Below are 15,779 nucleotides of genomic sequence, written 5' to 3' on the forward strand. Positions count from 1 at the left end.
TCAGAATGTTCAAAAATGAACATGATTTTCATTTACTCAAATCATTTGTTTAAATCCAGTTTGAGAATTTTTAATTTTTTAAATCTGTTTAAATGTTAGAAATGTAATCATTGACTTGCATATTTGTTTTTCCTACTATGGATGTCAATGGTTACTGGTTTTCAACATTCTTCAAAATATCTTCTTTTGTGTTCAACAGAAAATAGAACCTCTTAAAGCTTTGGAACCACTTGAGGGTGAGTAATCATCAAAGTCTATGGATGTAAGTTTAATGCAATGATTAATAGATTACAGTCTTGTTATGGATTTGTAAACAATTCTTTAAACCTTATTGATGTGGTGTGTGTAGCTTCTGATGTGAAGTCTCACATAACTGTATTACCACATAACAATGTCATAATTCATCAGGCACAAATTGTTAAAAAAAAAAAAAAACAAACAAAAAAAAAGCCTGCTAAATGTCTCTGGGATGTGCTGGAGCAGATGGTGTATACCTCACAGTTAGATAGTGGATGGGTTCCCATTACCAATACAAGATCTTGGGCATAGAAATTAATGCAACTAATTAATGGAAATAACTTCTTTCATTGCATAAGGTTGTCGAAACAATGCAATGACAAAGATGGTCACTATTTGACCCTCCGAAGAACTGCATCTCAAATGAAAGATGCAGTTACAGACATTAAAGCCTTGCTCACTAAAACTGAAACAGCGTTTTTTTGTAGGCCTGTTTTTCAACATTTAAAGCAGTTTTTAAGGCAGAAGATGGAAGAACATCGGTGTGCTTTCAACTGAGAAACTGCTATTGGCAAAGTTCTTATTTATGTAGTGTTTATTTTCATAGCCAAAAGTCCAGTCGTTTGTCCTTTCCACTGATTTGGCTTGGTTGTGTGGAGGATCAGCCCTAAGATTAATTTACAGATTCATCCTTTATCTTTGCGTGCATGTCCAAGATAAATTCTGATCACACTAAAGGTCACGTATGTATTACATAAGCGTTAGTAGTTTATTTGGTGTCTGTTTGTGCATGTATGATATTGAGTTAATGTGAGCCTCAATATATGAAGAACAGTCATCACCACACATCATGACCCTATTCACAACGCTGTTATGTATAGTCATCAGCATCTTAAATCCTTGAAAGTTTTTAACATTTAGATTTGTAAAAAATGTATGAACATTGAATTGGATTAACTAAATTGGCCTTACTGTATTAGTGTGTATGAATGCGCAAGTGTATGGGTGTTTCTCAGTACTAGGTTGCGGCTGGAAAGACATCCGCTGCATAAAACATATGCTGGAATAGTTGCCAGTTCATTCTGCTGTGGTGACCCTTGTTAAAAAGGGACTAAGCTGAAGGAAAATGAATGAATGAACTTATGGGCATTTTTGTGTTTATGTTTACATATATCGTCTTTGCAACAAATTACCGCTTGTGTGAGGCATTTGTAAATAAAAAGCAGCAAAGTAAATAAAAGTATAACTTTTTCTGTAAGTCTTGATAACACCATTGTGGAGTTTTTCTAATATTATTTCAGCAAATGGGATTGCAAAAAAGTTGATTTGTTGTAGGGAAGCGCAGGGGACAAAGTAACGTTGGGTAAAATAGGGGTTTAAAGCTATTTGCTCAGGGTTAACCATGGCATGCTTTGAGTTTTTTACCACAGTGTTGGCAGATGTCTTCCTGCCAATTATTTAAAAAGTTCAGCAAAATTTGGATGAGAAACAATGGAGAAACCATTTTTTTTCAGCATAAAGGTATTTTTTATATACTCAATATATATATATTTTTTATTTAAAAATAAATATTTAAAAAGTATGCACCTAAAATCTTATATTGCTGTAAATACAGTCTTCTGCGCTAAAAGATGGAACCATTTAAAAGTAAAAAAAGACACAGTTACTGCTAGCCAATTGAGGAAACACGACACAGTTTTAACAGGGTGTTACAAATAGCCCCACACTGTTGGACAACAATTAAACTAACAAAATAATTTGGGTGTAATGTTGGGAACTTTTTATATAAGTGTTTTTAATTAGAATTTAATGCTAATACTGCAAATTAATGCATTGTAAAATAATGGGTAATAATGCAAATGAATCCAAATGTGTTTTTCTAATAGACAAATAAATAAACATGCTGTATTTTAGTATAATTTTAGTCACGTTTGTCACAGTCACACAAGGAATACAGATGGATAAATCTTTAAGAGTATTTATTAGTGCTATGCAACAGATGCTAAGAGATGAAGCAGGTAAGGGGTGTAGCAGAGGGAGAGCGATCTCACACACAGTTAATATGGTAAGTTTTAGATCTTCCGGATTACTCTATCAAAGCTTAGTCACCTCCCTTAAGCGGTTGTGTTTACATCCACAGGAGAAGAAGGACATCCACGGAAGAGTACAAGAGGGAGAGTCGATGACAGAACCATCTGACTTCGATTCCAGCCAGTGAGTGAATGAAGGAAGTGAGTATATATGGTGCATGGGTGATTGTAGATGCAGGTGATTAGTAATCAGATGATTGTTTACGGGTGTGGTGAGTGGTGGATGGTGAGGGAGAGTGCTGACTGGAGCTGCAGTAACGAGGGTGTGACACAACTACTGAGGTAATATACTATTTAAAATAAACTGAATTTAAATGATTTTCCAGTGATGGGTTGCAGCTGGAAAGGTATCCACTGCATAAAACATATGCTGGATAAGTTGGTGGTTCATTCCGCTGTGGCGACCCCAGATTAATAAAGGGACTAATCCGAAAAGAAATGAATAAATTAATACATTTAAATTAACTGTGTGAAATTTTACTTTTTTGAGCACATGTTACAACTAACCCTCTGTTACAACTAGCCCCGGAGGTGGAGTAAATAGTACAGTTATTACTCCTGGCACTTTTGGCAATACTGCACAGAAACCATAGGTCTGGTGATCATACAACCAGTGCTCATTTGTAGGAGAGGCTTATTTGTTGGTAAAATGGTTTGTCTATTCCCAGGGCCGGAGTGGGACTCTTTTTCAGCCCTGGAGTTTCAAGCCTCAGACCGGCCCATCTCAGTTCACCACTGACTATATTAAAATAAGGTTATTTCCAATTCAGTTTCTAATTACACTATCACGTCTTTTTTTTTGAGAAAACAGCACTTTTAGAACTTCAAATGTTCAACAACCCTTACAGTATTATGTCTTAACAATAAAAATGAAAAAAAAAAAAAAATTGTTACTCAGAGAAGGACCGAACCCAGGTTGGCCGCCTCAAAATCTAACGTACTAACCACTGTACCACAACTGCTGTACGTTTAATGGTGACTTATCTAGTTACAGTATATCATCATTAACCTGCATCCTGCTCACGAGGCTAAGAGAAAATAGATAAAAAGAGCAGAGCTGCGGTAAAATAATTAATAAGAAGGCTGTGGTCAAGTAAATAATTAAATTATTTTTAAAAAGTGTGACTGCTGAGAGCAACCGATTCTGGAACTAGTGACACCGGCCCTCACGGCCAAAAAACGGACCGGCCCACCGGGAATTCTCCCGGTCCTCCCGATTAGCCAATCCGGGCCTGTCTATTCCCGTTACTTTGTTCATTATTTGGCCACAACCAAAAAGTGTTACTTTGTGCCCCGCTCTCCCACTCGCTGCCATTCACTACTCTCGAAGTTTACCCAGCTGTGATTAAATCTGCTACTGAGAAACCCGGAAATTTCAAATTCACATAATACCAGAACTTTGAGTTATGTTTTATACTTTTAATTTTGCATTTGACAGACAATTATTGAACAATTTAAATGGCCTTTTTAAAAACATTATTCTTAAATAGGCATTTTTTTTTAAATAAAAATGACAACAGTCCCGTTCATAATAAACAAGCAATCCTTTGGCTAACAGCAAAGAGTTTCAACAGGTAGTCTTCTACACCACTCAAGGCTAGTATGCTGTGCGATAATACAAAAAGAGTATCATACATCCTGCTGGTGTTGATGTTTAACTCCAGCTCTTGAAGAACTGTTTGAAGAGCACCGATTCACGACCCTGAGGGAGAATTTCCACCTGAGGGTGTAATAAAAGTGGATGACTGGAGGTCATAGTTTTGCACAGATGTGAAAATGAAAGCTTGAACTGCTGGTTATTGTACCTGCGTTCTCATCCTGGGGTAATTCATCTCGGTAATAAACTCATCTGCTACCTTCAAGGCGACTCTCTTCTCCTCTGCATTAGCTCCATTCCCTGCTTGTCCGCAATGAAAGGTAATGATTAAAAAGTTATGATTTTACGTGACACACATGGATTGAATAAGCACCTTTCCAAACATAGATCTTCCCATTGGATCCATTGTCCAGTATGAAGCAGTCGTCTTTCTCCAGCAGCTCTTGACCGAAAGGTCCTTTGTCACACAGTTTTGTTAAAGTCATTTGGCCTGTTGCATTAGACACCTGAGAAAGAGAATTATTAGTGAGGATATATTGATTCAGCAGTAGGCATGGGCCAGTATAAGATTCTGACGGTATGATAACATTGGATAAAAATATCACGGTTTCACAGTATTGTGATTACTGCTCTAAGATCAATTATTTTTAAATGTCTGGGTAAAAAAAAAAACTTTTTTCCCCTTTCAACAAAATATATTTCCTTTTGAGAAACATTTATAATATTATGGAGCAGTAAACATTAGGCTAAATAATGAAAATGAATCAATGACTTCAAGAACACAGATTTTATTACGATTCATCATCTTTTCTGCTGGAGATACTGAAAAAAAAAAGTAAATAAAAAATCGTACATATACCAAAGGAATGATATAGCAGAAAATTGACGGTTTTAAAACCTTGACTTTTCCAAACCGCAGTATACCTTTAAAACGATTATCATCCCATGCCTATTTAGCAGAGTATAGAAATATTTTCCATGGCAATACTTTGATGCCCATTCAATACACAGATGCCCATATGATATATAGTCAAGATTTTATTACACTATTTGGTGTAATAATAAAATATATTACTTTACAGAGCTGGTCATTTATAACACTGAGTTTTAAATCTTAAACATAAAACAAAGAATTAATGTCAAATAAAGATGGCGGCATCAACAAAATACAACATTTTCAAGAGGTTTTCTTTAAAGTGTTGGTCATTTTGTCAGCATGATAATCCCATTTTGCTCTCCAGCAATAAAACTAAAGTGAGATACACAAACTCAAAACGTGAGGGCTATGTAGCTGTTTTTGTAGCCTGTGGCTTTAAACGCAAATGAGCTGCTTCTTCCCACCCACCACTCTGACATGCATATCTACAACAATATCTGACATTCTCATCATGCCTTACATCAGATAAATCCACAGTGACAGAGGCAGACTCTCTCTATTAAAATATTTGGATTAAAATTACCCCAACATAATACCCAACTATAGGTTATTATAGCACCTTCCCAACTATGGGTTATTTAAACCCAATCCATTGGGTTATTTTGATTAAATTGTTTTTTTCACTCTAGTATTAATATTGCAACTATTACTAGTGCTACTATTTTTTTTTTAATTGTTGCTGTGTAAATAAATAGCATACAGTTTTCAAAAATATTAAAAATGCTTTATTTCCATAACATTTTAGTTCCAGACACTTTTGTTAAAATAAATCAAGAATCACAAACAATGAAGAACAGAAAAAAGTACAGACAGTTATAAGCAGAAAACCTTGTGTTGATTGAACAGAAATAAGGAATGTGCTGTAGAGGCTGTCCAGCAGCTGCAGCAGGCTTCACTCAGTGTCGACAATGTACATTACATTGAACCACAACCCAACGCTTCTAAAAGATGCTCTTGAATGGTGAAACAGATATAAAAAACACGACACGGCTAAGTAATTTGATAAAATATTTGATATTACAACAATATTGCATTATAGCTTAAATAAACTTTATAACACAAAAACAACATCACACATGCATATTAATAAAGCTATTTTGTGTCAGTTAAATCAGTTGACTGTTGAAATTTTTAACTCAACTGGTTGAGTTATTAAATAAATAACCCAATAATGGTTAAAAATAACCCAACAAAGCACCAAATGTTTAACTCAACTGGTTGAGTTATTAATAAATAAATTTAAAAAGGTTAAAAATAACCCAACAAAAGCACTAAATGTTTAACTCAACTATTGGGTTAAATAAATAACTTAAGGTTTTTTAGAATGTGATGAAGCTGAAATGCAGCTCATCGTCAGAATTACCAAGTAATTTCATTTCATGTATTTGTGGTGGAGATTATTCAAGCCTTTCTGAAATGATGAGAAATGCCGTTTGCACATACGCGCACACACACACATTTGTGCGCATTTACTGACATCATGTGGCCATGGTAATTATAACAGTTAAGAATTAAATAGTAATTTTATTTTATGTTTTAGAAACGTTTTAAACTTATAAAATTAATTATTAAGGTGCAGCTGAACACAGAGCGTTGTAACAAATTTAATCTCAGTTTCTTTGCAAAAAAAATGTTTTGTGGAAATGTGTATACGTGTTATTATCGAGATATGGCACCTGTCAATCAATTTGGTGGGTGGGAAAACCACACTCCTGCATCACATTGCGGTGGGCCTCGAAATCACTGGGATTTAAGTGCTATTTTAATGTCAGTAATTAAAAAAAAAAAAAAGACTTATTGTGTTTACATCAATGACTGTGGACACACTATACCTACACATATCTCTCTGTGCAAACAGCTTGCAAAAGATGATTTTCATCATAGGTGCCCTTAAAAGTCCATGTAAAATAAAAATGTACAATGTTAATTTTGCTGGCACATACTGTTATTCTTTAGGTGAAAAATTAATCTGTGCACTAAAAAAGTCTGTTTTGGTCAATTTTTGGAGTGGCAGTTGTTTGACGGCTTCAGCCACAATATTCTTAACCACAACCTCCTTACCGTTAGTTTGCTAAGGGTATGATGCACAAAAAAGCCCCACTCTCTACTCAATATTTCATTTCAGTTGGAACTTGGAAGTAAATCAACATAATGATATAAAGGTCTCAGCAATATCTGGTTTATGCAGACTTATTTTCCCATGACAAAAGTATTGTGACAATATCATATTAATTGTGTCCTTTTTGTAGTTGTAATTGTAATATTGTGTCATTATAACATTGAAGGAGATTGACTGACCACAAGATTAGATTAGGTACTTTGATTTTTTTTTATAATATATGACGTTTAGTGTAAAAGAAAGAGGGCTGACCTTGTAAAGGGAAGCAGAATTGGTGATATCTGCTTCAGAGTCTTCCTCTGTTGAGCTGTCCTTCAGAGCTGGAACTGGACCAAGTGCCTTACAAGTGATGATAGAGATGGTATTTTACTAATCATACCTTAATTAGTCTTTCTTTTTTGCCCTAAAGGGATAGTTTACCTAACAAATTTAAATGTGCTGTTAATTTATTCTCCCTCAGGCCATTGAAGATGTAGGTTAATTTTTTCCTCAGTAGAGCATTAAAGACGATTTCTGCTGAAACCATGGTCCTTGGGGATTTATACAATGCTACTCAGTGGTTTACTGGCATTCATTTTTTAAAACAGTAGTCTAAAAACTAAATCAAAAACTGGCAAACATATACATATATTTGGATATATCTTTCCTTTGATATGATTATAAGTAAAGTTGATAATAACTGCCTACATTATTTCATGTCATAGTGTCATCCCTCTTTTGAGGAAAACTGTAATTGAATGTGTTTGTTGCTCTTTTTGTATGCCAAGTTTGTAACCACAATAGTGACAACACTGATATTACATGTTAGAAATAAAGTTAATTCTGTTGTAGTTTGTATTTTGTTAATGCTCAGTAAGATGCTGCTCTTACACTGTCAGCAATATACTATACTGATAAGACACTTGCTTAAACTCTTCCTTAAGGACTGAATCTCATCTCTGTGATCATTCTGACTCTCAAAATAGCCTTCTGGAGGACCTGTTAAGTCTGACCTTTGTTTGCTTGTCACCTAAATAGTCATTGAAAGTTATGCTTTGAATTTTACGTCCATATGTGGAGATTATCTAAGGTTATCTCTGTTTCAACCAACCAGAATCTTCCTACCTAAGAGCATGACGTAGTTGGTGACCTTCTGTAAAAGTATAATTGCTCTGGATTTGAGACTCAACACAGAGAGCGCCCTATGGACTCTTTGTGAGTGTGGAAGCTGGCTTCTGCTAACTATTTTTTTCAGTAAATAATTGCCTTTAATTAATTGTAGGCCTATCTCTGACTCCTTGGGGTTAACTTTAAACTAGAGTACAAAATACAAACATTACTTACAACATTATTATCTTTAATTTACCTGTATTTGTTAACAAAATGGTACTTATTTGTTCTTATGTTGGGTGCTGCAGCTTACATATAAAAAGTATGATTATGTTTTATTGGGAAGATTAAGTTTTCAGATTCTGAGAGTTGATCATCATATTCAGGTTGTTTTGAACATGCTCAAGACATCAGTGTTTCAACAGAAGTCATTCATTTTGCCTGCAAATATATATATATATATATATATATATATATATATATATATATATATATATATATATATATATATATATATATATATATATATATATAAACACACACATACATACATATTCCTTGTTTTTAATGAATCACCAAGGACAACAAATTAATTTGAACCTAATTGCCATGTGATGTGGCATGTTTTATGATTTGTTTTATGCATCTTTAAAGGAATAAAGGAATAGACGTGTTGTTTGTCACCTTGACCATCTCTACTGGTTCCTCTCCCTCTCGAACATCAATGATGTGAGCTTTGCCATTCCTCTCGGTGTCTCTGATCAGCATTGCTATCTCACGCACCTTCTGTCGCTCAAACATGTTGGCTTTGGAACCAATCCATACGACTATATTCTGAGCATAAACACACAATCATAAAAGGATCATAAAGGTTGCTCACCAACACACAAGCATGTATAGCATATAAAGACATTTACAAACCTCTCCCAGGTCCAGTATGAAACAGTCCCCCTTGTTGAAGCTCCCCCAGCTAAACTCCACCTCTCTTGCGCGGATGTTTTTCTTTCCTTTGACTTGGTACAGATATTTAACAGGATCAATTCTAGACCTGGCACTCTTGAAGCCTGACTCCACCCCACCCTCCTGAGACAAGATGGAGAAACCAGAGAACCCATAGATTCTTAGAGGCACATTCTTTAGTACACTCAAAAACATAGTTGAAACTAAATATTTGGAAATTGTAAAAAAAATATATATTAATTTTATTTATTGCGGATGAGACTTTAAACTGAGGTCTTGACTCTCTGTGGTTAATAAAAAATCCCATGGCATTTCTCATGAAGAGTAGGGGTGTAACCCCAGTGTCATGGCCAAATTCCCTCCATCGGCCTTTACCCATCATGGCCTCCCAATCATCCCCATCCACCGAATCTGCTGTCACTGTCTCTCCACTCCCCCTAGCAAGTGTGTGGTGAGCACACTGGTGCCATTGTCCTGTGGCTGTCATAATATTATCCAAGTGGATGCTGCACACTGGTGGTAGAGTTGAGAGACCCCGCTCATGATTGTGAAGTGCTTTAGGTGTATGACAGGATAAATGCGCTATACAAAACACATTACTTTACATATTTAGTTATTTCTTTCCTAATTTTGTCATAAATTCAATCTTTACATAGTTATATATTATAATGCACGTGTCCTTTCATGGGCATTGACTGTGTAAAACATATGGCATAGTAGTTGGTGGTTAATTCCACTTTGGTGACCGCTGACAAATCAGAAATTAAGCCGAAGGAAAATGAGTGCATGAATGTGTCCCCCAACAATAATTCTATGAAAATGTTTTGACACTTAATCAGTCATAATTTAATCATAAATGCCATAATCAAACCAAAACTAAATATTCTGTTATAATTTTTTTTTCATCATAAACGTTTAAGTTTGAGTTTTTTTTTTCTGTTGAACATTAAAGCAGTTAAAAGCAAATGTGTTCGTTTTTCCTATTATAGATATCAATGGTTACTGAAACTCACAAAGGTCCATTAAAATTTTTTGGTGAACCTTTATGTCACCCTTTACGTAACATTTTTTTATTTTATACAACATAGATTATTTTGAAAACTGTGATTTAAGGATTTATTGATGCAAAAACAGCTTAAACGACTCATTAATTCATTAATTTTTAACTGCTTTTACAGGGCTGGGTTGCAGGGTTAGCAATCTTAGGAGAGAACCCCAGACTTCCCTCTTCCCAGACACTTCCTTTAGCTCCAGGGGGATCCTGAGGCATTCCCAGGCCAGCAGAGAGACATAGTCCCTCCAGCATGTCCTGGGTCTTCCCCGAGGCCTCCTCCCGGTGGGATATGTTTGGAAAACCTCCCTAGGTAGGTATCCAGGAGGCATCCGAAATAGATGCCTGAGCCACCTCAGCTGACTTCTCTACTCCGAGCTCCTCCTCCCAGGTGACAGAGCTCCTCACTCTATCTACAAGGTTGCACCCTGCCACCCTGTGAAAGAAACTCATTTCAGCTGCTTGTATCCAAGATGTTGTCCTTTCGGTCATGACCCAAAGCTCATGACCATAGGTGAGAGTTGGAACGAGAGTTGGAACGAGAGTTGGAACGCAGCTCCTTCTTTACAACAACAAACCTTAAATGGCTTGAAAGATCTTATTATTTTTATTATTTTGGAAGAGAAAACAAAGGGGCTTCTTGTTTCACTGTTGTGCATTTACACTCACCTTATAGCTGACTCCTTTAGGAAAAAGTCCCATGAATTCATGTGACTCGAAGCCCTGCACCTGTCTGTGTTGCACTGGCTCTCCTCCCAAGAAGCTGTCCAGTTGAGTGGCAAGCATGGCACAAGCACCCTGCTCATCCGGGGAAGACTTTTCCCCTAACCAAAATAAGAAATCCAGCAGTAATAAACAAAAAAATGCCAAACTACAGTACTGTTTCATTTAATTGAACACTAAATTTTACTACAAACCCATCCACATGTGCAGGTCACTTCCATCCTTTCCACGGTTGCTGAGCACGATGTACGCATCTCCATTGTAGAAGATCCCCCTCTGCGAAGGGTCAAGGAGCACAGCCTTCATCTTCTCCACCCTCCAAACCCATAGCCCAGGCTCTCGCACTTCATGGGTGAACTGGCTCTGAGCTGCCCGCAGATTAAGCATCCTGCTGAGGAAGAGGAGAAAGAGTGTGTACGAGGTTTGGGGTTTCACTGGGAAAGGAAACAAGCAAGGAGAGGAGGAGGAGGTGGACAAGAAAAGGGGGAATGAAGCGAGGAGAAAGCGAGAGTGTATGAGAGAAAGAAGAGAATGGATGCAGAAGGAAAAGGAGAGAGGAGGGAAACTAAAATATCAAGTATGTACAGACCTCATAAGATGGATTCTGATAAAGCAAAGAAATTAAAAAGTTGGAGAAGAGAAATGATGGAATAATTTAACATGATAATGAGAGTCATAGAATGCAAAGAAAGAAATAGCATATGGAAGGGGGGAAGGAAAATAAAGGAACAGAAAGTGGAAATATGGGAAGTGGTGGGAGAGAAGCAGCAACAGACAGTGTGATCTGACAGGTATGATGAGGTTCGCTTGATCCAGACAGTGGAGGCGGAGAACCCTGAAGGTTAGGGGTCAGATATGGAAGCAGAGCATGGGATTGCATGCTTCATTAGAAATGCACAATGGGAAGGACGGTGGGAGGTGAGAGCAGAGAGATCACATATAATAGAGCTGTAAAATGAGATGCAATTTTACCACACAAATAATTCATAAGGCCAACTGTTCCGCAGCCATACAAGACACAGGGCTTACACACACCCAGCCACGTTCACCAAAGGCAGATAGACAGATCAAAAGAGTGAGATCTCCCCCAGTGACTGCGTTTACAGTGATTACTTAATTGCATCAAGCGGTCAGATGTGAGGTTACAAACAGAAATAAACCACACAAGGGTGACTCTTATTCTTTTGACTGGTCTCACATGATTTTTAATATCTGAATGTTTAACAGTTCCCAAGTCAACATCAACCATCTTGAGTATGGGGTGACAATCTATGCTTTCTCTTGAATTAGTGAAGCGGTCTAACACTTGCTTAGAAATATCTGCTGACAGCACTTGCTTTCACTTCCCTCAAATATAGTATCAAAGTGAATCAAAACAGCTGCACGTTCAGATTCACTAATGCCAGGGTTTTAGAAGTGCTGTACACCACTGTAAACTGTAGGGGCAGCCGTGACCTAATGGATGCAAAAAAAAATGAACACTTGAAGATTTTTAGTTTCCGTATTGGATTTATTAGGCGTGGGTTTGAATAAAATGTTTGTTGAAAAATTGTCATTCATAGCATTTTTTAGAAAGTGACATTGGTAAGATTTAGAAATGACCAGGGTCATTCCACCATGTTAATTATTTCTTCTATAACTCTTCTAAAAACAGGACTGTTAACCCTATTTTCTAATTATTTAAATTGAAAAAAAAAATGTCATCAGAAGTTTACTGAAAAAACTTAAGTTAAAAAAAAACTAATGTTAATGTGGCAACCAGTTATAAGAATCCATTTTTGGAAATCATGTCATGGTCCTTACCTGACAGTCTTGTGTTTAATGATTCCTTGTTTGCCCTGTGCTTGCTTGCATTGCTTTGCCTTAAGTTGTGTTGGCCATGTGCTCTTGTCAAATCAAATCAAATAACTTTTATTGTCACATCATCCTCAGCACGCGTGCTCTGATGATTGAAAAGTCTTTCCTCCTTGTTTCAGTTACCCCGACGCCCTCTTATTTCCTTGTTATCCTGATTGCACCTGTCTCTCATGTGCTTTGTTCTATATATATTGTGCTGTGTGTTCTCATTTCTTTGCTGGTTTGTTCTGTATGAGCTTGTCTTATATCCTTACTGAATGGTTTGTATTGCCTGTTAGTTGTCTTGTCTACTTACTGTTTGTTTGTTGCTGTAACTTTCTTTTGTTTGTTCCTAGTGTTTACCTAATTTTGTGTGTTAATCTTTGTTCGGGTTTAATCCTTTTTTTTGTCAATCCCAGTCCTGTATTTCTAATTAATTTTGTTAGATTTTTTTTTTTTGATTATTAAATTTCTCTTTAAGATTCTAGTCTTTTTCAGTTTCTGTTATTTCCAGTTGTCTGAGTCAGTCTAGTTCTCTTTTTCTACTAAAGTTTATATTTAATTTCATAGTTTTTATATTTAGGAAGTTTAATTGTCTATATTATTGCTGCCTATTTGCTGTGTTATACTTCTCCAGTCCTATCCTGTGTCCTGACTTTCCTGGCCTGCCAGTGAGTTTACATAGCTTGCTCCAGGATCTAGCTCTGACCACTCTTCCCCTGGCTGGCTGTTCAATTTAGTGCCATCTTGTCTCTACCACTGGCTTCACTGTGTTATTGCCCCTATACTGTTTGTACCTTGTCTGTCTACTTGTGCCTAATTCTCTCAAACACCTTTTATATTGTTGATTGCTGCAGCTGGGTTTGCTTTCTTGCAACCAACCATGACACATTAGAAAGGACTTTATTTGCCTGAGATGTAACTACCTCAAAATCTGGAATCTGATGGTTAAAAAAACAAACTTAATATTTGTAGGAAGTTTTTATCAATGCTTGCTGCTATTAAAAATTAGGTTTTGATACATTTTACAGTTGTACATTTATGAAATATCATCATTGTACAAGATATTTTCATAATATTCTAATAGTTTTTGGCAAAATACCGTTGCATCATAATTTGTGGTCAAGTGTCACATGTCATAATACTATATGATCTGTCATAATATTTATAAATATACACGACCCGTAAGAAGTTTGGGCTCAGTAGGATTTTAATCTGTCTTAAAATAAGTTTCTCCAGCTCACCAAGGCTGTGTTTATTCAATCAAAAATACAGCACAAATTGTAAAATTGTGAAATGTTATTGCACTATAAAATAACTGTTCAAAAGTATTTATCATTTATTCCAGTGATTTTTAATGACAAATTTTTAGCTTTATCACTCCAGTCTTCAGAGTCACATGATCTTTCAGAAGTCACTCTAATATTAATTATTATTATTAATAGTAATAAAAGCAATAATGACTAGAGTAATAAATTCATTTGAAACTATATACAATAAGAAAGCAGTTATTTAAAATGTAAAAAATATTAACCGTTTAATAATAAATTTTCTTTAAAAAACAAATAAATAAAACTGACCCCAAACTTTTGACCGATGATGTATATTAGTATGAATGTATTTTAAAGTTCTTTTTTATTATTATTTTTTTTTTACAGAAAGTCACAAAATGCTGAAATATGAATTTCCTACCTTAATGCAACAGTGTTTGCTGATGTCAGTCCAGCTCCTGACAGCTCTTAAATGTAACAGCTGCCTGAACAACCACCTCTTCTGCATATACAGTTGACTGACTTGCCTCATAACTTCCTGCTATTTACCCCTCGGTAACTTACAAAGGCCAAACAGTTATTGAGGCATTGACTGTGTGAAGCTCTTGGTTGGATGGACAAAAGTGTATTAACCAAATGTTTAGCCGCAGGGGGAGTCTAATCATCAGCATCTCACATCTGCTGCAAACACACTGTATGCAAACACATCTCTTTTTGACTACACAAGCAACTCATCCTTTTAACTACATGCTCATGTCATTTACGGAAAAAGTGAGGGGAAAAAGACAAGGTGGTGAAAAGTCAAAATAACAATGTCTGAAAATGCAGCCTGATGAGCTGAAGCTTTATTGTATCGCAGGACTCCAGTATTTAGGTAAACAAATGTCATGTGAGCTGTTCAGCACTAAAGATCACAGGGTTATTATTATGATTCATATCTATCTCTCAATGGAACATATGGCGATGGAAAGTGTGAGTTAAAAGTGTCAATGTTATCTGATTTCTCATTTATTATAGTATAATACTGTATGAGTATGATGTGTGGGTATACTTTGAAGCTTTAGTAAGAATTATAACATGTCTATTTTTACCAACATAAGAAAAACATTCCCATTGCTGTAAGAAAGAGGACGTACTGTATAAGAGATTATGTGGTGAACCAGCAGAGGTCAGTAGATTAACATTAACTTTGATCATCTGTAATCTGGTTATGGGTCCACAGAAAATAAAATCTAAAAAGTAAATTAGTTACCTAATAAAACCATGTTTGATGATAAGGGTCTGATATAGATCTGCCTCTCAACAAACCTGTGTAAATTAGATAAGATAAAAAACACACTTTGGAAATTGTGCTGGACTGGTCCCTAGTGACTTCCATATCATGTTTTTTTTTTTTTAAATAGGGTTCAGCAGGACCCAGAAACAGCTAAAGGTGGGAAAATTAGATTGGGGGTAAAGGTTGGGGGGCGCTAGGGCACTTCAGATCTCTTTGGAAGGGCACTTTCTATCCAAGACTAAAAAGGGCATGTGCACTTCACAGGTTGAGCCCTATGTGTGCACGTGCCTGACAAACCCCCTATATATAATGCTGTGCAGGAACAAAAGAATGCTAATTTGTATTTTAATGTTGTCAATTCACATTATTCCAATCACTTGAAAAGTATATCTTCAGTGCAATGAAGTCAGTGTAGTCAAATACCAACTTCTAGGCATAGGACAAGTGAACGTAATTAAAAGTGTCCATGCTATCTTATTTAAACCAAGTTATGTAATAGTCTGGAGTAACAAAGGGAGAGAGAGAGAGAGACAAACGGTACAACAGCTGAGGTTTTAGCACTGGGCAAATGTTGGTAACGTTAGGCCTATTTT

The 15,779-nt window shown here is 36.1% G+C and overlaps 1 protein-coding gene and 1 long non-coding RNA gene across 8 annotated transcripts; one reads left to right on the top strand and one right to left on the bottom strand.

The window, feature by feature from the left end:
- Window positions 1-199: 199 nt before the first annotated feature.
- On the top strand, window positions 200-13,123 carry LOC141385808 (uncharacterized). The gene is made up of 3 exons (XR_012406845.1): window positions 200-236; window positions 2,378-2,468; window positions 10,208-13,123. It is a non-coding gene; the product is annotated as an uncharacterized lncRNA (long non-coding RNA).
- On the bottom strand, window positions 3,732-14,430 carry capga (capping protein (actin filament), gelsolin-like a). Of its 7 annotated transcripts, none has more exons than XM_073950753.1 (9): window positions 14,332-14,430; window positions 10,998-11,191; window positions 10,750-10,904; window positions 8,991-10,516; window positions 8,754-8,903; window positions 7,233-7,319; window positions 4,298-4,430; window positions 4,133-4,224; window positions 3,732-4,047 (listed from the first exon to the last, which is right to left on the bottom strand). In XM_073950753.1, exons 4-9 carry the CDS (start codon window positions 9,222-9,224, stop codon window positions 3,982-3,984), a joined length of 762 nt encoding a protein of 253 aa, XP_073806854.1. In that variant the 5' UTR covers window positions 9,225-10,516; window positions 10,750-10,904; window positions 10,998-11,191; window positions 14,332-14,430; the 3' UTR covers window positions 3,732-3,981. The 7 variants fall into 7 exon arrangements, with proteins under 7 accessions (XP_073806854.1, XP_073806851.1, XP_073806853.1 ...); XM_073950750.1 differs by having other exon boundaries at window positions 8,991-9,152; window positions 10,998-11,194; XM_073950752.1 differs by lacking the exon at window positions 14,332-14,430 and adding an exon at window positions 12,607-12,823 and having other exon boundaries at window positions 8,991-9,152.
- Window positions 14,431-15,779: the final 1,349 nt, after the last annotated feature.

The sequence above is a fragment of the Danio rerio genome, chromosome 5 (assembly GCF_049306965.1).
Source record: "Danio rerio strain Tuebingen ecotype United States chromosome 5, GRCz12tu, whole genome shotgun sequence".
Taxonomy (NCBI): Eukaryota; Metazoa; Chordata; class Actinopteri; order Cypriniformes; family Danionidae; genus Danio; species Danio rerio.

Coding starts and splice junctions, on each gene's coding strand:
- capga (XM_073950748.1), bottom strand. Junction 10,905..10,997: donor TGACCTGCACATGTGGATGG/GTTTGTAGTAAA, acceptor TATTTTGGTTAG/GGGAAAAGTCTTCCCCGGAT. Junction 9,153..10,749: donor CTAAAGGAGTCAGCTATAAG/GTGAGTGTAAAT, acceptor ATCTTGTCTCAG/GAGGGTGGGGTGGAGTCAGG.